General features: G+C 39.0%; 1 protein-coding gene across 7 annotated transcripts in view; it reads right to left on the reverse strand.

Annotated features, from left to right (window-relative positions):
* LOC135195621 (IQ domain-containing protein E-like) overlaps positions 1–26936 on the reverse strand; it is a 176384-nt gene that overhangs the window by 26863 nt on the left and 122585 nt on the right. For 4 of the 7 annotated variants that reach the window (XM_064221962.1, XM_064221960.1, XM_064221963.1 and 1 more), the window contains 4 exons: positions 21358–21516; positions 10012–10428; positions 2080–2214; positions 1812–1907 (listed from right to left, as the gene is read on the reverse strand). In XM_064221962.1, the coding sequence (XP_064078032.1) occupies positions 1812–1907; positions 2080–2214; positions 10012–10428; positions 21358–21516 (807 nt within the window). The remainder of the gene's footprint in view (positions 1–1811; positions 1908–2079; positions 2215–10011; positions 10429–21357; positions 21517–26936) is intronic. The other 3 variants (XM_064221966.1, XM_064221964.1, XM_064221965.1) reach the window with 1 other exon arrangement.

Raw genomic sequence — 26936 nt, forward strand, 5'->3', positions numbered from 1 at the left:
TCATCAACTAGTCATCTTTATGTTTGGGTCCAAGTCTCAAATTGTTTTTCTTAGTCTGTCAGTTCATATTTGAATACATATTTGACTGGAAGTAACAAACTAGTTCCTTCATAACAGCTTCCTTCTAGATATTTCCATTTGTACACCTCTTCCTAGAGTTTATTTTGTTGAATGATGAAATGCAACTTCCCAACTGTAATATGCATTCAGGTTGATGTGAACTTGCCTTTGAGAGATCGTAAGATTAATTTGGCTAAGATTCTAAATAGTCAGATGTCTCTGCTTACTGATGTTCTCTCTCCCAGTTTGGAACGATGTTGGACTTGGAATGCTTCATTTTTCTTTTTTTCAAACTTGACAGACAGAAAGAAGGGTAATTTGTCTACTCAATCACTTTGTACTGATTAATTTAGAATCTTTTCTTATCTGGCATTACATAGCTTAAAAATAACCCTCAAGTTTCTAATTTTTGCAATGCACACATTGAACCAACCCATCCCATCTGCATTTCGCTTACTGGCACAATTTATTGCACTCCATACATGAAATAAGAATGGTTTACTCAACTAGTTACTAGGTGAAGTGCTCAATATCAACCTCACTTACCAAGAGAGGGGCTTGATACCAAACTAGTTCAACTAAGTTCTCATTCTGCAAACTGTTCAATACTGAGACAGGTCTCAAATGGTGTTTGGAACTTAAGACTTGTAAAATGAGAGTTTGTGTTAAACCTTATCAAATTTTTACCAGAGAAAAATCATTACTAACCTAAAATTACATTTACATATAAACAAGATCTGTTCGTCACTTTTCCAGATTCAAATTAACTGTAGAAATAGTTAAGAGGAATAAACCATAATTAAATATACTACAGACAACAGAGGCTAATGATGAAGCAATAATTCCACAATAGAAACAGTGGTGTGAAAGGCCAAAGTAGGCAAAATTGGACTTAAGAAATTGACAATTGCACCATGCACTTTATGATAATAAAAGAGCTAAATCTGCAAGAAAAATTATTGATACACTTGAAAATTCTAAAAGTCACATTAGATCAGAAATGTTTAGAAAATTATGTGAATAGTGTGACCCTTTAAACAGTTTGTAGGCAAAAAAAAATGGAAATGTGTACAGGTGGTTTTGTTAAGGAGAAAGAACTGCAGTGTACATTTATAATATACAGAAGATTGCACTATATCCCATAAGTGGAAAGCAAAGAGAAGCATGAATGAATACCGAAAGTTTTAGAAAGAATCATCTCAATACTTAAAAAGCAGATTAGGATAGAGCACAAACATCCTCCATATGAAGGTGCCATTTAAGGTTATGAAAAGATGATGATGATGATAATGATGACAACGACTTGTTTTCTCATCTTTCATAAAATCACAAAATTCCTCAAAATTTTCAAACCTTCAGTGCTCCCCCAAGAAATTATGCATAACAACTGCAGGCTACTATACTATAATATAACAGGAAAATAATTTTAGCGTTACAATTTGTCATATATATGTAAATATAAAGATCACCGTTTAAAATACAAAAATGCAATAAGCATACTATACTTACATTTCATTCGGTAATAGAACATTCCATTTCTTAAACAAGCATCAGTATTACCTTAACTAACCAAGTTCGCTGCTACAATACTACAACATGGCAGGCAAAGTATTTAACAGCCCCAAGAATTTTTACATACTTAAAAAAACAAGTTACTCTTTAAAGCACTACAAACTGAAGATACAAAGCATATGGAACAACTAAAATCTTTTAAGAGTTGGCAAAACATCTAAACTTTACACTGACAGTACCAGTACAGGCTCTTCCGATTCGAACGACCACACCTTAACACAGCGACCTATATGTGACTCCAGAAGAGAGCAAAGAGTCTCCAAGTCACTCAATTGCTGCATGGAGAAATGTTGAAAACACTGTTTTATACACTATTCTTCCTTAATGATAACCAAAGAAAAACACTTAGCTAAACCCAGCAAATCCTATATCTAGTTTATGTTATCATCAAACACAAGCTACACTCTACAAGCAATGAAGAAATACAAATAAAACATGAAAGTATACCCTACTGTCCTGTTCCCTACGCAGCAACGGTAGTGCTTGGCAACGATGTAAATGGGAGTTAAGGAGACTGACATATTCTTCTTCAGGATCAATCTGCTGCGTGCAAAGATTAACAATTCTGCTCATGTTCACGGTCTATCAAAAACCACAAGCAACACAAATTTCAGATTTCCTTTCAGGAAGAAATCCAACTAATAAAAGTATACTTTTAAAAATATCTGTTTATACAAAAAATCTACTTATATAAAAATAAAAAATAAACTATGAGGATAAAATGATGTTAAGAAAACTAAAGTAAATTGAAAATTACAACTACTATACTGTACTGTGTAAATATTGCATATTTTGTTACACAAGTAATTCTTAAATAATTAATGAGCTACTAAACCAGGCTAATATGTAACACCATTTAATGAGTTACATATATCTAAATTTTAGTTTCCTTCAGTCACACTTACATAAGAGCAGAACAACTAATAAAAGTTAATCAATCCTAGCATACTATGACTGGGGTAAAGATAAAACAACTTCCATGTTAAAACTATACTGAAAACATCAATATAACACATCTAACATGATTTAAATAAAGTTCCAAAAGTAAAACTTGAGGCTAATAAGAATAGTATCTAAATTCAGCATACATTTTATGCAAATGGCAATCAACCCACACTTCCTTCAGTATGTCGTTAATGTTTAACTGATTTAGAATTTTGTTCACATGCAATCTTTGAAAGAGCTATGACTTCACCAAAAGCAAGGCAGACATCATAGCAGGCATCATTAGCATAGTAGATCTTATCTTGAAGGAAAGGGACATCAATTGTGAAATACTGCCTATTGTTCCAGTTGCTTATACACTATTCAACACATTTAATTTTCCCTGCTTGGGTATTCTTGGTACAGGTTGAATCTCTCTATTTCTGAATTCTGTGTTTTGCAAACTACCATGGTTCAGCACATTTTTCATCAACATTGCTATTTTTGCCATTCTTGACTTTTAGCAACAAACTTTCAGTTTTGGCTACTTATTTGGTTCTTTTCATCCCAAACAAAAAATCTCATACATGAATACATACCTACATACAAAATGTATTTTACTATGTAATGTAAGAACGTTTATAAACTGTTTAAAGCACAGAAATAATTTATTACAGACACAAAATTTACATTTTGGGATAAGTCAGCCAACTCTTGACATCATGAGATGGTTCTACAGGTGGTGAATTATTTTCCATACATAACATTACCATTTCTTATTCTTTATTGCATTCTGATCAGTTGAAAGGTTTAAGTCATGGCATTTTAACAGATTTGGGATGGATATCAAGAGGTAAATTTTTTCTTGTAAATATTTTAGGTAGTGTAGTTGCTGCCTTGTCCTCAAGAAGTTAACCTTTTCCATGGTCTGTCCAGAGCTCCATGGTGACCAGACTAATGTCAAAAAATCTCTTTTAGCTGGTCTTGTGGCCAGGTATTGTGCCGTAATGATAACCATTAAAACATGTGATAAGAGTATAAATGGACTCAGGATAAGAGGGCACTTTCTCTTATCTTCAGCAAATGCTGAACCCAGTTTCCCCATGTTTACATACAACCAAAAACAAACCAAGAAGCCATTAAGAACGTCTCTGAAACCAGTGCTTTGTGAATTACGCTCTTCCCTTATCTGATTTTGTTAGTGAGCATCACAGAAACATCTAAGCTGAAAGCTAAGTGCATAATTTTAAATTCCAGTTTAAAATTTCTTAGTTTAGACTGTGGAATAATGAATTAATTGTGTGTGAAAAGCCGTAAACCGGCTTTTTCAGGAGCACACATTTGTTTATTTGGAAAAGCACAAATTGTTCTGAAGAATTTATCATTCTATTTAGAAGTTTTATCTAAAGAAATATTCCACAATTATTATAGATACACATAATCCTGTCAGATAATAATGTCTCCAATAGCCTACTAGGCAGTAGCCTACAATCTACATTAATTCAGTGAGAATAAGTTAGCTAGACTGTAGGTAGTAGATATTGTCTGTATTCTATAACCTAGGATTATCTATCATTAAGGATGAACAAAAATATACTGGATTAGGTAGTAACCTGAATTAACGTAAGACTTAAAGACATATCCTGTTAGGCTATGAACCTGGGCATTAGCCTAGGTTTAAACCAAAGACCTTAGGATTAAGATACAAGACTACAGACTTTTCCCTTTTGTATAATCTGTATACTTAAGCAATCTTACTAGGCTATCATGTGCATACCCTTAAAAGGGAATTAAATAATCTGGCTTGGACAATAACCTAGATTAGGTGATAGCCTAACTATAACATTTCACATTAGTAAGTTATTGTTTTATATAGTAGACCAAACTGGCTATGAGGTACAGTGGAACCTCGACATACGAAAGTCCCAACTTACGAAAAATTCAAGTTACGAAAGCAAATACAAAGATTTTTTTGCCTCTGCATACGAAAATAATTCAGGTTACGAAAGGCTGCTACTGTAAAGTTTCGAGATTCGCCTGGACCACTGAGAACAATTTTAAAACTCACGCACCGCCAACTGAGTAGACTCGCCACCATCCTCCTGCTCTCCTATTGGTTCCTGATGCTAGTCACCACCATAAGATCCTGCTCTCCTATTGGTCAGCATCATACCTCTATGTAAAGGCGTTCCTTGACCATTTTTTGCGGCAGCGTTATTGTAAACACTGGAATTCATTCGCTCACATATACGTATTTCATTTGTTAACGTAAATTTGTGTTAGTGATTTTGCTTTCATTGTACTGTAAGTTACTTTATCGTGTTTTGTGTGAACTAAATTACTTATGTTATTAGCCATGGGTCCCAAGAATGTTGCTGAAGTTCATGGAAAGAAGAGGATGCTTTCTATGGAGAACAAAGATGGAGATAATCAAGAAGTGTTAATGTTTTCTGCCATTTGTTAATGTGTTTTGTAAAGTTTAGTGATAATGTTTTCTGCCATTTTTTAATGTGTTTCGTAAAGTCAAGTGTTCATGTTTTCTACCATTTGTCCTCCTCCTCTGTCGCCACTTTCAGAGATCGTCTCACTCGAAAGGTAAGGTTCCACATTTTACTAACATACATATGCATGTACAGTATTTCTTGTACCATGTACACTAATACACTTTATTTATAGGTATGTAGTACATATTAGTAGTATATATGTAGCTTAAGTTAGGTACTGAATGGTCCAAATTGTTGTATTTCATTGTTTATTGGTTAATTTAGCTTTATTATAAAATTTACTGGGGTGTTTTTTGTAGGGCTTGGAACAAATTAGGCAATTTACATGTAAAATGTGGTTCAAGATACGAAAAAATCAGGTTACGAAGGCTGCTTCGGAATGGATTAATTTTGTATCCTGGGGTACTACTGTAGTAGCATAGCCTGAAGGCTACAAATTACACCGGGTCAATCCCATACCCTTAAGGTGAATTAATTAATCTGGATTAGACAATCACCTGCACTAGGTGATAGCCTAACTATAAAGTTTCACATCAGTAAGTTACTGTTTTCTATAGTTAACAAAATGGGCTATGAGGTAGTAGCCTAGCTTGAAGTCTACGCATTATGCCTGGTTAATCCCAGACCATTAAAGCTAAGTTAATCTGGATTCAACAATAACCTATACTACGTGACAGTTAACTATAAAGTTTCACATTAGAAAATTACTGTTTTAAATATAAAGTAGACCAAATACACTAGGGCTAGATGTAAATAAATGTTAGCCTAACTATGATTTTACATATGAGAAAGTTTCTCCTTTATATAACCTTTACATTATGAATTATCTAGAATAACCTGTATTAGGCAATACCCTATACTAGGCTGAGAGAACAATTTAGGAAACATCCTATTATTGGTCGTTACAGTTCAGTTGTTGAAGCTCAGTCAAATTGCCCAAGCTTCCCCAAAAGGGAGACACAGTTTGCAACATTTGATAAATTATGTAAGGAAATTATAAATATGCACCATCAAAGATGTCCTTGCCATAGAATGGCAATATATAAGGAACACGATGCATGATTCCGAAAAGAAAATAAAGTCAGTCAAGTACACTCTAAAGTGTAATCCTGCAATACTGCATCCTGTAATCCAAAAGTGAGAGAGGATGCAAACACTGCCTAAACAAGGTCAAATGTTGGAATTCCAACTGGAAACAACTAGTTGGTCAATTTGAAATACAAAACTTCAGATCAAAACATGATAGGGGCTCCAATACTCATCCCTGATGATACTAATAACCCTTGGTGAGATGGCTCAATGTGTATTAAAAGCTATAGAAGAGACCCTTTACCAGTAAAAAAAAAAAAAATCTCTACTTCCATTGCTTAATCAGACCCAAGTAGCTCACCATGTAGCCCCAACTTTCTCTCCCTTCATTTTCAAAATTATTAATCTTGTAAGACAGATTTTCAGAATTTTGTAGTGACTAAAAAAACCAGAGACAATGGTAGAATTACTGAAATCAATTGCCATCGTCACCCCAGTTTTGATACATTGTAAAGTGACTTGTTGGAGCCCTCCAATGTTCCCATTCGTGCTTTTATGTGCCACTTAAAAGTCGGTGTGTGCTTGCCATAAGGTTCTCATAAGACTGTTGGTCACAACAACAAAAACTGTTCTGGAACCTTTCGGAAGTCTTTTGGTGGCAACTTCCAGCAAGGTGGTAGAGGTTATAATACTAAAGAGGTGGATCCTAGTACATACGAGATTCTTCTAATAGGGGTCTTAAATTACTGCATATCTATATATGGAGCTTTTCCCTCTCAGATGGGAATTGTAGCATTGCCCATTTCTTGGTGGAATTTTCGATCATTGAGGTACCTGAGCAAACAGATCTCCTGAGCATGGGCCCAACTTGAGATGAGAGAGAAGACCCTTGTGAATACTTGAGGGGCTGTGGTCACCCCGAAGCACAGGACTTTGAACTCAAAGATCTTGTCTCCGAGAGAAAAGCGAAGGAACTTCCTGGATGTCAGATGAATAGGGATCTGGAAGTATGCGTCCCTCAAGTCTATCGACAGCATGAAGTCGCATTTCCATTACTTGTTATTCAATTTACAATAAAAGCTTGAAAACTTATAGAGTACATAAAAAATTAAGCAACCTCGTTTGCAGGGTTTCTCCAAGATTCGAAAATGTTGGGTTTGCGTTCACGTGTCTGTGAAAAACTCACATATGTTAATTAGTTAAGTTCCAATGAAAAGTTTGTGCCATTGTGAATTTGCACAACTTAAATCGCATAAGATTGAGGTATTACTGTAGTCCCTTCCCAATGTTTATGTGTACATTTAGAGTATAGTGCATCCCATTTATGTTTTTCAAGTTTAACAGGTTTCTAATATTATCATAAATGTTAAATGCTTTTTCCCACTTGTTACATAACCTGATTTTACATTTAATAAAGTACACTTGTCCCTAATATCTTGCTGTTAATTTTATTTAATAAAGCACACTTGTCCTTAATATTTTGCTGTTAATGCAATTTCCCTTTAAAACTAAATCTGCAGATCCAAGTTCTGCCAGGAGTATCAGAGATTAAGGATTCACAGGCTCAGGCTTAGTGAAGTTCTAGTGCAACATTAATCATTCCCTCATGACACACTTACTTATCTATGACAAATATACAATCACTCACTCACTCCACTGGCTGCGGGCCTCCATGGCTCTTTGGCACCGCTACAAGAAGCTTCCAATGACCACGGTCCTGCGCAACATCCCACCAATAACCTGGACCATCCACTCCAAGCTTTGTCATGCCCCTTTTTATGTTATCAGACCATCTCATGCGGGGTTTTCCTGGAGGTCGTCTGCCCTCTGGTTTTCCTCGAGTAATCTTGCTTATCAGTCTATCCTCATGAGCTCTGGCCACATGTCCTGCCCACTTCAGTCTTTGAGCCATAATCATGCTTGTTATCAGGGGTAACTCTGTCATTTCCCTCAGTTCAATATTATGCTTTCTTCTCCATTGCCCCATCTTCGCATCAAAGAACAGTCCACATATCCTTCTCAAGATTATGTTCTCAAACACTTCCAACCTTCGTTCCAGATCCTTTGTCAGCCTCCAGGTTTTGCAACCATACATTAACATGGGTCTAATAATTGTTGTATAGGCCTTCACCTTTGTTCTCCTTGATAAGATATGGGTATTGAGCACTTTGGCTAAAGCCCAACTACATCTGGCTGCTGCTGCTATTCTTAATTTTACCTCTTCCTTTACTCTATTTTCAGCTGTAACTGTTGATCCAAGGTATTTGAAGTTCTCAACCGCTTCCAACTCCATATTTCCACACCTGATGTTACCCAGTATCCTCTCCTGCCTTGAAACCTTCAAGATTTCGGTTTTAGCCTCATTTATTTCCAGGCCAACCTGATTTGCAGCTTCTCTAAAAATGCTTATTTTTCTATCAATTTCCTGGATGTTTTCACCACAAAAGTCAATATCATCTGCATAAGCTAATCTATTGCACATAGCCTCCCCAAGATGTACTCCATTACCCTGTGGTGTTTGTCTCATGACCCATTCCAGCACTAGGTTAAAGAGAATCGTAGACAGCGCGCATCCCTGCTTTAAACCATTGTCAACTTCAAAAGGACCTGTTACTTCCCCTCCAAACCGTACTCTGCCTCTCATATTCCTGTAACACATTTTTATTAGGCGTATAAGCTTCTCTGGTATCCTGAATTCTCTCAATATCCTCCACAATGCCTCTCGTTGTATACTGTCATATGCCTGCTTAAAATCTATAAAGGCATGCCAAGAGTCTTTACCATATTCCCAGTATTTCTCAAGGATCTGCCTTACAATAAATATTTGGCCTCTGGTTGATCTGGATGCTCTAAACCCTGCTTGGTAATCCCCTACTATGGTCTCACCGTGTCTCCAGTCTATTATACGTATAATAGTTTAGCTACAATCTTATATCCAACAGTTAAGAGACAAATGCCTCTATAATTTCCACATTCCATTCTATCACCTTTCTTGTGAATTGGCACATACAGTCCCTCCTCCCATTCTTCAGGCATTTCTTCCCTTCTCCAAATTCCAATCACAATTCTTGCAACTGCTTCTTGTAATTGTCTTCCTCCATACTTCAGTAGTTCTGCACTAATTTCGTCAAGGCCAGCAGACTTATTATTCTTTGGGCGATTTATTATTTCTAGAATTTCCTCTGTGGTTGGATCCTCTTCATCCTCTCCCAATATAATTTCTCTATCCTCCCCAGGTTGTTCAGGAGGTGCTGTTCTATTTAACAAGGTTCTAAAATGTTCTACCCATCTCTTTTCAATTTCCTCTCTATCTGCTAATATACAATAGTATTTAAAAACATCCTCTTCCCTGTTGTAATTAATTGTACTCACAAAGATCAGACCACTTACGTATTTACTTATTATTATCTAACTTTTCACCAACTTTCATTTGCTGTGAAATATTTTTAAGTTACCACCATAACTGACATACACACATACAAGACAAACAAATATGGTCAAAAGCACTAGCTTCCAACCCTAACAGACAAAGATTAGTTGAATACACAAATTTTCACACGTAAACATAACAGAGGGCACAGCACCATGAAGAAATTAGGACTTAACTTTGCTAGAATTGATAAAAACATAGGATAAATGCAATATACATCACGAGAACAAGAGAAGATTTTGGGTGAGAGACATCTTTCAGACAATTAACTACTACTAATGAATTAATTCTTAATCAAGTTTGGTCTTGTACCTCAACCAATAATTTGTATCCTTTTTGAAAAAATGTTTTCACTTAAGGAATGTCAAAACTTCCACAATTACTGTCATGATTGCTGTACAGTAATTACCTAATAAAAGTACCATTCTGAATAAAAAAAACCTATTTCACAAAGAAAATACATCAAGAAAATAAACTGCTTATATCTCCTACCTCTTTGTCATGCTCTGTTGAAGCTACTTCCTCAGTTGAACTCTTCAGGACTTCATTTTCACTTGTCTCTTCTTTTTCACTGGTAACCAATGAAGCTGGTGCCTCTGGTTCTGGCTCCTCTTGCATTTGTTCAGCTTCTTGTTCTTCTTCATTTGGGAGAGAGACTTCAGCCTGTTCTTTCTCAAGTGATAGTTCTTCATCATCAGTTTTGCTGCTTAGTGTAATGGTGTTTTGCCTCTGAAGAGGAGCACTTGGCTGAGTAGTTATACTCTCTTGTTCTTCCTGGCTGGACACTGCATCATCTTGACTCAGTGTTACAGTTCTCTGACGTGCTAAATGAGGAGGATCAGAAGCCTCACCACTGCTATCTGTTTCTCGGTGAAAAAGAATTTCTGCTAGGACTCTCTCATCTTCCTCCTAAAAATCAAGGAATAAATTAATACTACTGTACACTGCAATGCAATAAATACTTAGAGGAAAAAATTATCAGATCATATGATAATAAAATCATCATATGTTTGATCTTAAAAGGATACATTCTGAATAAAATCCACCATAAAAAAACCAAAATGGCATAATAATCTGAAACTTGAAGGAAAATGCTATGCTTTCAAGTCATACAAAAATATTACTTTGCACATTCCTCAAACAGGCATTGACTGAACAATGTTCAATCAGCAATGTATATCTTAAATTCTTGAAAGAAAATTTGTCAGAATATTCATTTTCAGTTTATCAAATTATCAAATTGTAAAGGAGTTGCAGTATACAAAATAATATCTAATGGAATCACTCAAAGAAAACCCTTTAGGACAACCGTGTGATTTGAGAATGTTAATTCAGTGGTCTGGTTAAACTATTATTATTAATAATAATAATAATAATAATAATATAATAATAAACAAAAATAATAATAATAATAATAATAATAAGAATAATAAATAATAATAATAATAATAATAATAATAATAATAATAATAACAATAATAATAATAATAAACTGAAAAATGTTTTTAAAAATTTCAAAGTTTCCAACACAAAAAAAATCTATATATATACTGAAATGTTTTTAAAAATTTCAAAGTTTCCAACACAAAAAAATCTATATTATTTACACATGCCTCATATGTGCAGTGATGAGATAAATGGACAAAGTCTGTCCTTCATGGTATGCAGGGAATTGTAACTCCCTTGGGAGATCACGAGGTACCTTCAAGTTGCGATTGCAAGGGTGTGGAGTTACGGATCTGTTACTGCTAATCAAAAGATGGGAGTCAAGAGCAATTCACCAAATGCTTAGCATACTGGTAGATATGATCTTTAACATGAGCTGCATATGTATAGTATGCTTCTCAAATGTTTCCACTGTATACCTTGCATTGGCAAATACAATGCCTCCAATAAATAGAATCAATCTATTTCCATCTCTACTCCAATTCAGCTTTCTAATTTGCTAGAAAGGATACAGATCCTATTTCTCTCTTACATTAATATTGTGCCCAAATATCTTTAATTTTGTCTTTGAGATAAACATGAACTGGTAAAACAGTTTCTTTCTATATTTTAGGTTACAAAATATACAGACCTTATATTCTTGATCTTGGAATGCGTCTTAATAAAGTTACAATTCTAGTTTCTCAACTTAAGAGGATCACACTGAAGGCCATTCATCTAAACAAAACCCTGCCAATACCTCTTCTCCTGATACTCATATGTCTCTCCTACAAGATGGCTTTGATGTTTCTTCTTTGGAAATGACCTTTTAAACATGACAAATTTTCTAAGACAATTTGTATTTTTCATAGCTACAAACCTGAGGTCTTAACAATAGGATAATTTCTAGCGCCTAGCTGGATCCGGTTAAAAAAAAAAAGATGAAAGCAAGGAATCTTGTGGTATCTGGCATACATACGTATATCTGGTGAAGGCTTCACCTACGATCACGCCTCTGTCTTTCCCAACTCAGGATGTCTTAACAGAGGGGCAGTAAAACGTTAAGACCTCAGGTTTGTAGCTATGAAAAATACAAATTGTCTTAGAAAATTTGTCATTTGTTCATATGCGAACAAACCTTCGGTCTTATCAATACTTGGAGAGAGGTACAAGACATCCTAGACTGGCTGGGGGCCTACCCACCAGTCCAACTTTCAGAAGAAATGACTTCTGGAGAGGGAATGAAGCCCATTGAGAAGCTAGATAAATTGATATCTAACCACTCAGACCCTGAGTGATGCACAATGATATATGGGAGAATCATTGCATAGAGAACCAAAGAGAAACTTTGACTGTCTAATAGCAAACCAACACACCATTGTTTGCACTACTCTCAACTCCTCCTTGCCTAGGTGTGGAGCATATGCTACTGAATAGAGGGTTTGACATTTGCATAATAAGTTACCACACTATCAGTATGACTACCCTATTCATTGTATCAGACCAGTCCAGCGAATGATGTGTCTATTCCTTAACCCGCCCGAAGGAAGAAGGAAAGGTACAAGAGAAAGAAGGAGACCAGCCAACTCTCTCATTCTCTCATCCAAACAATCATCTTAGGAAAAATACAAAAGTGCCCTGTTAGGGGCAACTATGAGTACACAGCCTGTTGGGCAGCCACCACAGGACCCAGGGAAAATGTGTCCGCAGATCTGTGGGCAACATCATTAAGATAGAAAGAGGTGAACGTGGACTGGCGTAACCAAGTACCAGCGCTCAGCCCTCTAAGTACAGCCAAGTTCTTATTGAAAGCCAGAGAGGTACCAGTACCCCTAACGTTATGCGCTCTAGCCTGCACAGACGTGGTGGTGGAATCAAGAGATAAGTATGCCTGTCTGATGGCTTCCCTTATCCAAAAAGAGATAGTATTCCTAGACACTCCTTTCTTGTACGGCCTGTGTTAACAAAAAGTCTCTGGCAGCCTGGTCCAAGGTGCCGAGTCCTTTAAGATAACAACGCAGGGCCCAGACAAGGCACAACAAACGCTCTAGGCCGTCACCACCCACAAGTCATTCAGTGATGGAATGGAAAATGAAGTGAGCTTGAAATCACGCACTGAGGGATTTTGGGTCTTGGCCACAGAATCCGGGACAACTTCGAAGGACAACGACCCCCAACCCCTGGCATACTTCGCGTCATAGCTCAGATCGTGGAGTTCTCCTACCCTCTCGGAAGATGCCAAGGCCAGAAGGAAAACTGCCTTGAGCGTCAAGTTTCTGTCAACTGTGCGACACAAGGGCTTATATGGACTCTTAGTGAAGCACTTGAGAACCGAGGAAACATCCCACGTCTGAGGCTTGAGCTCTCTAGAACATGACTGCTCAAACCCCTTAACTATCAAGGAAGGTTACCAGGTAGAGGAGATGTCGATACCTTTAAGGCGTAACATCAAACACAGGACCGCCCCGTAGCCTCTAACGGCAGAAACGGGCAAACATTCCTCGTCTCTGAGGAAGGTTGAGTCTGCTATTCGTTGAATAGAGGTTGTGTGGAGAAAAGCCCTGTTACGACACCAATCACATTAGATCGCTTATTGCCATGGAAACCGTAAAGGTGGACTCTCTGAGACTGTTGGACATATGCCCTGCCGTCCTCTGAGAAAAGCCTCTCGCTCGGAGGAGAAACTTGGAAGTCTCCAACCAAGAAAAGACAGGGATTCGACTGACTGGTGGAACACTTATGCATGGAGCTGACACAGGAGATGTCACCAAGGGGGACATCTCCCTTGGAACCTCTGACAGTAACTACAGCAGATCCGGGAACCCCTCCGCCTGAGGCCATAGAGGGGCTATCAAAGTCATCCTGAGACTTTGTGAACTCATTAGCCTGTTCAAAACTTGACAGAACAAACAAAATGGAGGGAAGGCATACACCTCCATGTTGTCCCAGGGATGTTGGAATGCGTTCTCCGCCAATGCTAAAGGATCTGGAACAATTGACAGAAAACCTCCAGTTTCTTATTGAAGCAAGTTGCAAAAGGGTCCAACATTGGTCTGGAAAAGCTTGTCTTCTACCACTTGATGAAACAACCGCTCAGTGTTAGGATCTGATCCCGACGACTGAGTTTGACTGCGACTAAATTCAGATTGCCTGGGATGTACCTGGCTGAGAGCTCTTCTGAACTGCTGACTGCCCACTGGTGAACCTCGACGGTCGAGGCGTGAAGTTGACAAGAAACCAGGCGTTCCTGTTCGTTCACATAGGTTACCACCATGGTGTTGACCGACATGAGAATGACAGAATGACATTCTACCCTCTCCCAAAATTTCTTCGGACACAGGAAGGTTACCTTCAACTCCCAAGACGTTGACATGTTGCTGCTTGTCCTTCAAACACCTGAAGCGATGAGGACGCCTACATAAGGCCGCCCAACCTGCAAGGGAGGAGTCTGAGAACAAAAGGAAGTCCAGTGGAAGAGAACGCAGAGGGACACCCTTCGAAGGATTCTGGTTGTTCAACCACCAACGAAGGTCTTCTCTTACTTCCAGAGACAGAGGGAGAAAGACGCCCATGAGGGACCAGCCTCTTCAGGGATGACAACACTCCCAGAAGAACCTGCCACTGATGTGGTTCCGACAGGAAGTCGCGCGCCCCCACCTGCAACTCCTCTAATCTCTGATCCAACTGGAAAACTTTTTCCACCTCTGTATCCATGACCATGCCCAAGTAGAGAATCTCTGAACTGGGTACAAGGTATCATATTCCTGGTTGACTACGATGCCCAGTTTCAGCCAGAACCGAAGTAGACTATCTTTGTCCCACAGCAGCTTTGACCTGGAACTACCAAGATCAAGTGACAGTCGAGGTAGTCCAGCAAACAGATCTCCTGAGCATGGGTCCAACTTGACATGGGAGAAGACCCATGTGACCATTTGAGGGGCTGTTGTCAGTTTGAAGCACAGGACTTTGAACTCGAACACTTTGTTCCCAAGAGAGAAGCAAAGGAATTTCCTGGACGTCAGATGAACAGGGATTTGGAAGCATGTGCCCCTTAAGTGTATCAACAGCACAAAGTCGTCTTCCCTCACAGCTGCTAGCACTGAACGCGGGATCTCCATCTTGAATCGTGGCCTCCTGCTGAAGAGATACAAGGTGGAGACGTCAGTCACAGGTCTCCATCCTCCCGACGCCTTGAGCACCAAGAAGATGTGACTGTAAGATGGAGGCGGGAGCACCACTTTCCCTATCGCAATTTGTCCAGCATCTTCTGCACCTCCTCCCAAAGATCCTAGAACCTCAGAGAATCTGGAGGATATGCCTTCGTGAGCTGCAGCTTGGCTGACAGAGGGGGAGAGCAATCGAATGGCAGTACGCACCCCACCCGAAGGGTATCTACCACCCACTTCTCTGCCACTTGGCCCAATGGCTTGCTAGGCAACCCCCTCTGTCCCAGGAGAGGCGCCTAACCTACCGAGGGCCCAATATCTCTGCCCCTTAGGCCCCATCTTGGCCTAAAGGAACAGGAACGAAAGGGACATTAATCCTCTGACCAAGGGTGAGTCGAACGGGAAGGCCCAGCCGAACTCAAATTCCTCGATAGCCTACCAAGCGACAGTCTTCTTGACGACTGCTGGACAGGGGGAGGAGGAGGAGCTGGATGTCTCCAAGGACGAGACTCTGACTTAAGACACAGCCTGGCGCACCAGTCTGTCTTTGGTGTCAGCACGACGCTGGCCTATTGCATTCTAATCAGTGGCAGGATAGCCCATAAACTAACACGGAGGTGAGCCAAACACGAAAACGCCTTGCCTCCAGACTGCAACAGATTGGTAGTCACCAACTCTTCTGGGGGCCTGTCAGGAGCTAACTTGGTAATGACCACAGACCAGACGTCCGGCCAAGAAACTGTGAGCATGGAGGCTGCCACATATTCCAACGCTGAGGCATCCTGTGGAGACAAGGACAGAGCCACCGGCTACACCTGCTCCAAAGACAATCCCGGCTTCAGGCGAACTACATCTGGGTTAAGGTAGCGCGACATCAAAAAAGCAGACTTTGTAGCCTAGTACTTCCTAGCCCCATGAGAGGTGGGAGTAGTAACTTGGTAGAGCCTCTAGAGCAAAGCGAACCGTCCCAGTCCGAAACAGAGGCGTTAACCCGAGGGAAGCTGGGGAGAGGATTGGGATCTTGCGTAGCTCGCACCACGGCTTTCAAGCAAGAAGGAGGAAAGACGACTGAGCCTGAGTCGTACTCGCAAATTGTTGAACCCACGCATGAGATCAACAACTTCCAAAAAGGAAGACAAAAACTCGTCTCTCTCCCTCCTCCTGCTCTGGCAATGGAGAAGAATCAGCAGCCAAACAGCCCGAAACACTAACTAACCTGTCTGGGCTGGGTCCACGCTTCGGCTCCCGAGACGAACCCACTATAACCAACCTGGTCTGGGCTGGTCGGCTCCCGAGATGAACCCACTATAACAATAAGAACATCAGTACGTTCTCCTCCAACAGATGATTCATTAACATGTCCGTGAATGGTCACGGGTATGGCCAACGAACGAACGTGAGCTGGAGAGGAATCCTGAACACTCGAGATCGAAGAAGAATCCTTGGGCATCGAATTCTAAGAAGCATCAGTGCGAGGGGCAGGTCAAACACTCCTGCTGCAGCAACTTCAAACCCACCACCTTCAACCTATTGATAGGTGCCTTGAGATCTTTACGGCAACTAATAGGCTTTGGAGAAGAAGTAGCACTTGTATCAAGCGCACAGACAGGGGAGATTGCAACACGCACATGATTTGCATGGACAGGGTGGTAGCAACATACTTGAGACCTGCACGGACGGGGAAAGTTGCAACATGCCTATGATTCAATGCAGAGGACGAAGCAGCCGCTGCAGAACACACAATGGAAGATACACAACACTCTCAGGGGAGGTTGCAACACGCTCGCGATGTGCATGTACGAGGGAGGTACAACACTCGAGACGTGCACGGATGGGGGAAGATGCAACATGCCCGTGAATTGATGCAGGACTAGCCACCAACACTCTCCGAAACAATCTTGAGCACGTCCTTGTAGTTCCTCCCTCGTAGGCGAAGCAAGAGCAAAACCCTTAGCCTTTCAACACTTGATACGCCAACGTGGCGCAGAGGGGGAAGAGGGAGAAGAAAGCACTGGTTCCGTAAGCGATCTCTTCACAGGAGGCAAGGATGAAGCAACGCGTTTCCTTCTAATGCTCCCAACCGACAAGGAAGCCAACTTAACATCCAAAACAGTCTAACCTCTTAAGCACTGCCTGGCATATAACTTCAGACTGAACTGCAAAAGAAGGCTCCAATGACATGGAAGGAAGAGGTAGCGAACGGGGCGGCAGAGATGACGTCATGACGGAGAGAGGCAGAGCTCAGATGATGACTGGGAGTGACGTCATCGATGGGAGTGACATCATCGATGGGAGTGACGTCACAAGTGGTGATGACATCACGGCCTCCCCTCGGTGAGAAGGGGAATCAGACGCCACTGATGGAGGAATACACAACAATGGATCCCGTGACGTCACAGCTTCCCTCTGACTCGATGAAGAGGCAACAGTCATTGGCAGAGCAATACAGTCATTGGCGGAGCAATACAAGATGGCTGACCTTCGACTACCCACGAAGACAAGGCCGGGAGAAGGGGGATGGCCTGGCCAGCCTGAGGAGGGGGGGGATAGCGAGCCTCCAAATGGCGTGCAAGCAACCCCTCCAGGATGGGGGACCCACTAGCCCGAGCGTCTTCCAATCGCCACCATCTTGGACGCTACCAAATCTGGAAGAAATGAGAATGATGAGAAAATAAAGCCTCCCCCTTCCCGGGAATCAAAATAATTCCCGAAGAAGAAGGGGCGACATACAGACATCAGCCTGGTGGCCTCCCGATACTCCCAGCGACGAATCAAAGGAAGAAAAGGGAGGGGACACAGGAACTAGCCTACTATGGGGGATGATGGCGCAGGAGACAAAACATCAGGAAGGGGCGAGAAACCTTCCCATGAAGGAAGAGTCGAACCCTCCGATGTTCTCTCTAGCCATAAAATGACTTCCACTGCTCTAAGGCCATGCCCGGCATCCCATGCAAGGATTCAAGTACAAAAATTAGAACAGCACCTACTGCACTAAGTTGGGGTCAGACGCTGCCGAAGCCAAAGATGAGAATACGGAAAACCTGGAATTCCGGGGCACACACGTTGACGAGGCCGAGAAGGAACAGAAGCCATAATATCTCAAACACACACACACACACACACAAGCGAAAAGGGCAATGAACCGGGTAAAGGCCAAGAGAGGAAAACACTACTCTCGGTCAGGCGGTCAAAAAAAGACTGAGGCGTGATCGTAGGTGAAGCCTTCACCTGATATATGTATGCCAGATACCACAAGATTCCTTGCTTTCATCTTTTTTTTTTAACCGGATCCAGCTAGGCGCTAGAAATTATCCTATTGTTAAGACCGAAGGTTTGTTCGCGTATGAACAATTAAACTTTTAACATAACCATGCAATGCCTAAAAAGCCATCACATCCCATACATACTGTGTGGAGGTTAATAGTCCCCGAGTGCTGGGTTCCATGATTTTGCTCCCCCACCCCTCAGTGACCTGAAAGAGTTTACCCCATTGTGTCTTACCTGAATATAATAACCTTACCACTCATAACAGTATGCAAGTCCCCCACAGGAATATAAAGAGTAAACTACAGTAGTTACACTTGGGGACCCAGGGATCCATGTATGCACAGGGCTCATGCCACAATTCAGTGTCTACTATACCAAGACTGAAGTCTCAGGCATTTGAAGACCACAAATGTGGGCTACTTATAGGTAAGAGGTTTTTGATAAAACAAGAGATTATCCTAAGAGTGGTAATACAAGCTGCAAAGTACAGAGCTACAAAAAAATACTTGCAAGAGGGCAAATAACCCTGGGAACACAATATAGGACATAGCACTCTCATTCTCATTCATCATATTGTGAGTAGTTTGTTCTCTGATTACTGATAGTTTAATAACATTCAAAAATCTGTAAGAATATAAAGTGATCACAAATGAGATATATGTATCAATAATGTCTAGAGTAAAGGTAAAAATGTCCTAGTAAATACAGTACGGTCCCCAATTATGCGAGAATTTGGTCGATCCACGGCCTTGCAGGATTGGAAATTCGCATATTTCGAAACACATACACTATGAGAATAATTCCATTAGGGCCAATACTATACTGTAATTTTTTCTAATATGAAATTGTTCTTGTGGCTCAATAAAACATTAAAAAGGTTTTAATAACTTGAACAAGTTTAAAATTACACACAGGACGGTGAAAAATCTCACATGTAAACAATGCCACCATTGGGTGCAAGTGTACTGTACGAATCAGTCATTTCCTTTAAAAAACCTATTGGATGGAATTTCCTCTACCTATCCTCTGCCAAAAAAATAAAACCTTCAAACTCCTCTATCTCATCTTCCGTGAAGAGTTCTTCAGCCGAAGGAAGGCTTTGTGAACATTTCGGGTACTGGCAGATCATGCGTGTCTTCACTTCCGTTAGGCCTAACAAACTTGGTTACGAGCACCTGTCTCAGTGTCTTTGTCCTGCATGTTCACTATGTAATCGTTTTCATATAAATTTATTCTACAATGAAAAAAGATCTGATGAAAATTAAAAATTTGATATGAAATTACAATTTCTTAAAAAGAATGATAAATTCAACATGAAATGACAGTTTCTTGAAAAGTTTAGATATTACAATTTCTTAAAAAGAAATGATAAAAATTCAAAATTCAATATGAAATGACAGTTTCTTGAAAAGTTTAGATCAAACGATTCTCTCTCTCTCTCTCTCTCTCTCTCTCTCTCTCTCTCTCTCTCTCTCTCTCTCTCTCTCTCTCTAACACATCTGCTTCTCTATTAGTCACTTTTATTAGTAATTTTCATCAAAACCTATTTCAACAATAGAAAAAAATAAATGATCAAATGCCAAAAGTTAGTCAAAACATGTTAACCTAGAAAAAACATTCTTACTTCATTCAGCAATGACGGATTTCAGTTGTCGACTGCTGCCAAAATGGAAGTTGCCCCTTCCTTTGTCTTTAACTTAAGGGCAAACTTTTTACTTTCGAGAAAATAGGTCTTCCTCTTCGACTTCTAGGCAGATGCATACATGATGTGGATGATCAGAATACACTTCACAGATCTGAATAATACATATGGCGATGATGATGACACCGACCATTCATACACACTGCGCTATGACATCACAAATGCGTGAGGCACAGCCTTCCATCTTAGCTAATGGCTGAGGAAGAAAACTTACTCTCGCATTCCCCCTTGGAAGAATAATAGTTTTTTCCTCCAAGCATTCCCCCACCCCTTCTCTCAGATACCAGCAAACAACCCACACCCCCCCCCCATATGTAATATACTTGAAGAGACAATAGATTTGATATGTTTTGCGGTGCGTGACTCGCAGACTTTGAACGGCTTCGCAGATACAGAAAATCTATTTTTGAGCACTAGCGACCGCATAAAAGGGGAATAGCACAATTCGAACACGCATAATTTGGGACCGGACTGTATATGTAATCATCTGTAAATGGTAATTTTTTAAGGCAGTTACTTTCACTTAAACTTGGTAAAATCCATAAATATAAAATGATATATTAAATCATTTAAAGGAAAATTAGCTGTCAGCTTTAATATCAATAAGCAACTTCCTTTTAATGTAATGACATTGTACCATATTCCAAAAGCACTCTTGAAAGACAGTAAATCATATGAAAATTCATAAGGTGTTTTGTGGAATCTTTGTGATTTTTACAAAATGTTCATTGGATTAAACAAATATAATTCAATTTAGTCAAGCTCAAAATTATTACATAAACTTTTGAATGATAAAAAATAAAATTCTTTAAAAATTTGGCTTTCTTGAAAATTAAAAAAAATTAGAAATGAAAGGAAAAGGACTTGTGAATTTCATCCAAATTCATTTCAATTTCCTTCCTAAATTGATGAGCTATAAAATCATCTTTATACCACAATAAAAAAAAATTAACATGGTTTTTTCTATATAATAAGCAAGAAAATAATCAGAACATCTGAAATAAAAACAAGGAATTTTACATTACCTTCTACATATAAATAACAAAATCAAGTAAAAGATAATTGTGCTATCAGAAAAATATTAAATATATTGCAGAAGAGATTATTAACATAAGGCTGAACTTATCTTTACTCAGGAAAATCTTTGCTAAATACTAACAGGGAAAACATGACAAAACATTTTTTACAAAAAGATGAAAGAAATTGGAAATTGATCAAGTGCAATAGGAAATACACAAGGAAAAGTAAATGTATCATCAAATAATTCAACAATACTACCTTTTTTGAATTAGCTTGGGAATTAAGTGTAAGTACATGATGCTGTGGAGGCATGGTGCGCGCTGAAATCTGGTATGTGCAATGTTCTGGTAGCAAATGGCCAACGCGGCTAGCAGCTACTGTTGCTGTAGCTGGACGTCGTGAGCCAACAGCAACAAGCTGTATTAAATATGCATCAGTAATTAAGAAAACAAAACTTTTCAAAGCACCAGAATACAGTTGATTTACTCCATTTGCCTCCTCTACTGCATGAAACTAATCTACAACAACTGTGCAAAATGCCACACAAAAATGTTACCAGTAATAAATGATAATTGAAAAAAATTCAAACTGGTCTCTTTAGCATGCAAATACCTTTCAAAACAGCACAAAAGTAAAATTATGCAAACCACCTAAATATATTTTACTTACCAAAATAATTAACATAATAAATCATATGCTCAAAGTAATGCTTGTATTCTTACAGTGCTGCACAATTTGAAAAAGCCATAAATTGAAACAAATATGTAGAAGGAACAGAATATAATATGCAAAGGAGGTAACAGGTGGAAAGTGACCTCATTTATCCTAGAAATTACTAAAAAGAAAAAAAGGGGGAGAATTAAAATTTTGGTAACTCTAGTGGTGAATGCTGCCTGTATATAAACTAAACTTAGTAAAGAATATATTCAAAACCCTATAGGAAAGACAACAAACAGAAAATGCATTTTATTTATAGCATAGTTGCTATTTCATCCTCAAAGGAGTTATCCTCCATGGTGTGTGCCAGCAACCCATGGTGACTAGACTAATATCAAAGACATATCTTTTAACCGGGTCTTGTAGCCAGGTATTAAGCCATAATGATGAACACTATGACACATGATAGAGTATAATGGACTCATGAACAAGAAGGCATTTCATCTTGTCTTCAGCAAAGCTGTGCCCAGTTTCCTACTATTGTACATGCGCATCGGCCATCTTGTTTTATGATCGGACTGGTTAAAAGACCAAGAACCATTACCCTCTAGTCAACACAGACTAAGCTGTCTCCAGCCAGTATTCCTCAATTTGATCTACTTTTTCTTCAGGGATCATGAAATCCCCAAAATTTTAAAGTTAAGTGCTTATTTTTAAGATTTAATGAAAAATATTTAAGTTTAAAACTGTAGAACAAAGGTTTGTTTTGAATATAGAAACTGGCCTTTGTTTGGAGAGAACATGGTCAGTGTAATACACGATCCTTGCTAGCCTTTCTATGAAAGTGAGAATTGTTAAAGAATTTTTCATTCCTTTTGTAATTTTTGGCTAAAGAATTGGTCCACAATGTACTATTATTAATTTACTTAATCTTTTCAGATAACAGTGTCTACAATTTCCTAGGCATTAGCGTACATAAGCTATTAGCCTAACCGATTCATTGCAAATAATTGAGGACTATGGAAGCTATTGTTTGTAGCCTGTAACCTAAGATTATATATCTTAATGGTGATTTAAATAACCCTGATTAGGTAGTTACCTAATGTTTCAGTGATAAGTTCCTAGAAGTTGATAAATGGGCTACACTTTTTTCATTTTACAGGCAGTCCCTGATTATTGGTGGACTTGGTTATTGGTGATCAGGTTTTATGACTCGTCTAGCGCCATCAAATCAGCAATTTATAGCGCCATAACAGGCCGTGTTCCAGTTATCAGTGCCTTATGGCACCATAACATACCTAACAGAGGCGCCATAAGCACCATTATGGCACCATAAATCACCGATTTTAGGTTAATGGCGGTTTTTGCTTATCGGCACCCCATCGGGAACAGAACCCCCGCCGATAACTGGGGACTGACCTAAATAACCCAGAACTAGGTAATAACTAATGTTAAGTGTTAAACTTTTTATAAACACCTTATCAGACTAAATTGTTAGCCTAGACCATGTAACCTACAACTAGTCGAAAATTGGCAACCGTTGCCAGATGAGGTGGTAGCCTAACATTAAGGCTACACTTTGAGTATTGGTGTTTTGAATAACACATAGCTTTGAGTGTTGAAGTTTGTAATTCTGATTAGACACAGGCAGTCCCTGGTTATTGGCGGGGGTTCCATTCTCAACAGGGTGCTGATGAGCAAAATCCGCCATTAACCAAAACTCGGAAATATATGGTGCTTATAGTGACAAGTCTTGCTTAATGGCGCCTCTGTTAGGTATGTTATGGTGCCATAACTCTATTATCAGCACCTTATGGCGCCAATAACTGAAACTCAGCCTGTTATAGTGCCATAAATCACCGATTTTATGGCATTAGACAAGCGCCATAAAACTGCATCTCCATTAACCGAGTTGGCGATAACTGGGGACTGCCTGTATTATTCTAAATTAGCCCTAGAGTAAGTGCTAATTTACTTATATGGTAAAATAACCTAACAAAAAAGTTAGTATTGATGTTGGTTTTATATAGCATAGTTTATCTGTAACACAACATACTATGTATTCTAAGATTAGCAAAATGACTCGGTTTGCTATAACTTGATAGCCTAGCCTGTATGTAAGACTACAAACCAGTATATTCAAGGTTCAAAAGTTACTGGGTTCAATAAAACTTGGTTAATGACTATGTAGCCTAGCTAATCAATAAGGCTAGATATTAGAATATTATGTAGAATAAGTATTAGCCTAACCAGATTAAGTAGGAATCCCTTTTTAAAGTAAATATCCATCTATTAGCCTAGAAACAGTAAGGCTGAGTATCAGACAAGAGGGTAGACTTGAATATATAATAAAACAATAAGACATTGCATATATATATTAGGGTTTTGTTTATCCCTAATATGAGCAGTAGCTTATATTAACTGAGAACCCTCTAACATAGATTATACTAGAGATATTGACCAAGGCCATATGAAAAAGTGGCTTGGGTTAGTTAAACAGGTTAGTCACACACTAGCTTGAGGGGTTTTGGGTGGTGGTATAATTAAAATGAAAAACTTTACATAGCCATGACAAAAGGGCTAAGTTTAAGTAATAGAGACAGACGGGTCTTCAAAACTAATCTAAACCTCAAAAGGTTTAAGTAAACAGATATTTTATAAAATGTACTAAAAATATACACTTGTAGTAAAATTGACCAGTAAATTGAGATCTACTGTTAGTATATATTTACAGGTATCCATGATTAAAAATAATCTATAATTAAATTTTCTAGTAACAACTTGGTTTTTTCACTACAGGGCCATCTTGAGACATGACCCTCAGTTAAAATGTTCTGTACCAGGTTGCTTGGTAAGTTTTTTGCCAGTTAAAATGTTCTGTACCAGGTTGCTTGGTAAGTTTTTTGCCAATGAGCATGGCCCACACCACCTGCCATAAACATAGTCCTTATAATAATCAGGACAAATTTGTTTGGTCACCAGATATGTGCAAAATTTGTAGCATGCTCTTGGCAGCAAGCTTTTTAAGGATGAAACTGCCTGTTTCTCGATGGGTCCTAGGGTTCAGCAAGGGTAAGGAAGGGGAAGATTACATCTATCCGGCAAAACCCTGGCAGCATATACTTAATCCCTTGTTGAAGATCCATATTCGGGCAAAAACCCAGTCATTAGTCCCCACTACTCCCCAGGTTCATCCTGCAGAGGAAATACTTGAGAAATCCTCACTTGGAGGGGAACTGCTTAAGGATCATGAGGTAGATATTGATACTGAAAGAACCTTGCTGAACCCAAAAGTATCAGGGACAATTTTCAATTAGCCATGGGGGAAACATTATAGAAGTAAGTCAATCCCCCCATGCAGCTTTCAGAAGCTGATCAGGATCCATCCCTCAAAAGGGATACAAGGATCCACCTGAATCCAATGGAAATGACAACAGTTTCAGAGGTTTATAGTAATTCACCCAGGACCTCTGCCACTGGGGAACAGGCAGCTGCAGCTCATCTGTAGATACTCAGTCCAGGTTAAGCAAACTCCCCCTAAAGGGATACAAAGTTTGTAGTAGTATTTGATCAGTTCCATAAGGAAATAATGAGTAACATCAAAGATGCCCTTGCCAATGAACGGTAACAGATAATGGACATACTGCACAATTCTGAACAAAAAATTAAAGAAATCAAGTCAGTATTGTATACACCAAAATGTAAACGCCTTGCATCTTGCAACAGAATAGGGAGATTGGAAACTAAATCTGCCCAAACAAGAGCTAAGGGTACAATCCAAACTGGAACCAACAAAGTGACCAGTTCAGATTATGAGTCTTACAATTAAAATATAACAGACTCCAAAATCCTACTCTGATACTGATTATTCTTGGCATGATGCCTCGATGCACATTTTCTCTCCAGATGGTAAGTATCTCATCAGTGAGAGAAAGACCATGATAGAAATTGTACATGTTGAGTCCAGAGCCATGGCAGCATTTCCTAATGCAGAATGGTGCCTGATACCACCTTCGCCAGACATAGAAGTGGAGATGTTTTAGTTTTAATTTTGAGATGGAAATTTTGGGAGCTAAAGTTTTTCGTCACCTGTCAATTTCTTTCTAATGCTCCTTTGAGGACAAAACAGCGAATACACTATCAAAAAACAGGTTCTGATGTAGGAAAAACCTATATTTGGTAGTCACTGCTGAGTCCTCAAAAACCTCTTGTTCCCCGGCAAAAAGCCAAGGGATTTGGGTAAAGTTGACAAACAGAGCAATGGTTCTTGGTCCTTTAACCAGCCTGATAATAAAAGAAGATGGCCAATGCACATGCACAAGTCACTTCTGTAGTTTTGACGTAGGAATCTGGGTACAGCTTTGGCAAAGACAAGATAAAATGCCTTCTTGTCTTTGAGTCAATTATACTCTATCACATGTCATAGTGTTTATCACTATGGCATAATACCCAGTTACAAGACCAGGCTATAAGATATATTTCTTTAATATTAGTCTAGTCACCATGGGGGGCTGACACACACCATGGAGGGTAACTCCTTTGAGGACTCAACAGCGACTACCAAAAAATAGGTTCTTCCTAAGTCAAAACTTGTTTTATATTTAGAAACATCTATCATATCATTCTTCAGCGTGAATACATTAGTACAAAAGCTTCAACGTGTGTGCCTCATTAGCTAAAATTTTTCATGATTAAAATGTCAGGAGACTTCAAAAAGTCAGTATGAAATAAGTTATACTATATACAAAAATTGACAAATTTTTTTATTAATTTGGATTTTTCATTGCTAACAAACCTGAGGTCTTAATAATAGGATACATTTTCTGGCACCAGTTGGAAACTATTTAAAAACAATAAAAAACTGTATATGCAAGGAATCTGTGGCATCTGGCATCTAAAGCATAGATGAGGTGGAAGGTGGTCAGCAACCACGCTTGAACCGTGTGACACAAAGCAGTTGAGGAAAGATTGAATGCATCAAGGGCTTCAAGCGTTGTCGCTGACCACCTTCCACCTCATCTACATTTTAGATGCCAGATGCTACAGACTCCTTGCATATACAATTTTTTATTGTTTGTAACTGGTTTCCAGCTGGCACCAGAAGATTTAAACTATTGTTAAGACCGACGATTTGTTTCGCATATGAACAAACATATAATATTGTGCCCTTGCAAATTTTT

This window comes from Macrobrachium nipponense, chromosome 16 (assembly GCF_015104395.2).
Source record: "Macrobrachium nipponense isolate FS-2020 chromosome 16, ASM1510439v2, whole genome shotgun sequence".
In the NCBI taxonomy this organism is placed as follows: domain Eukaryota; kingdom Metazoa; phylum Arthropoda; class Malacostraca; order Decapoda; family Palaemonidae; genus Macrobrachium; species Macrobrachium nipponense.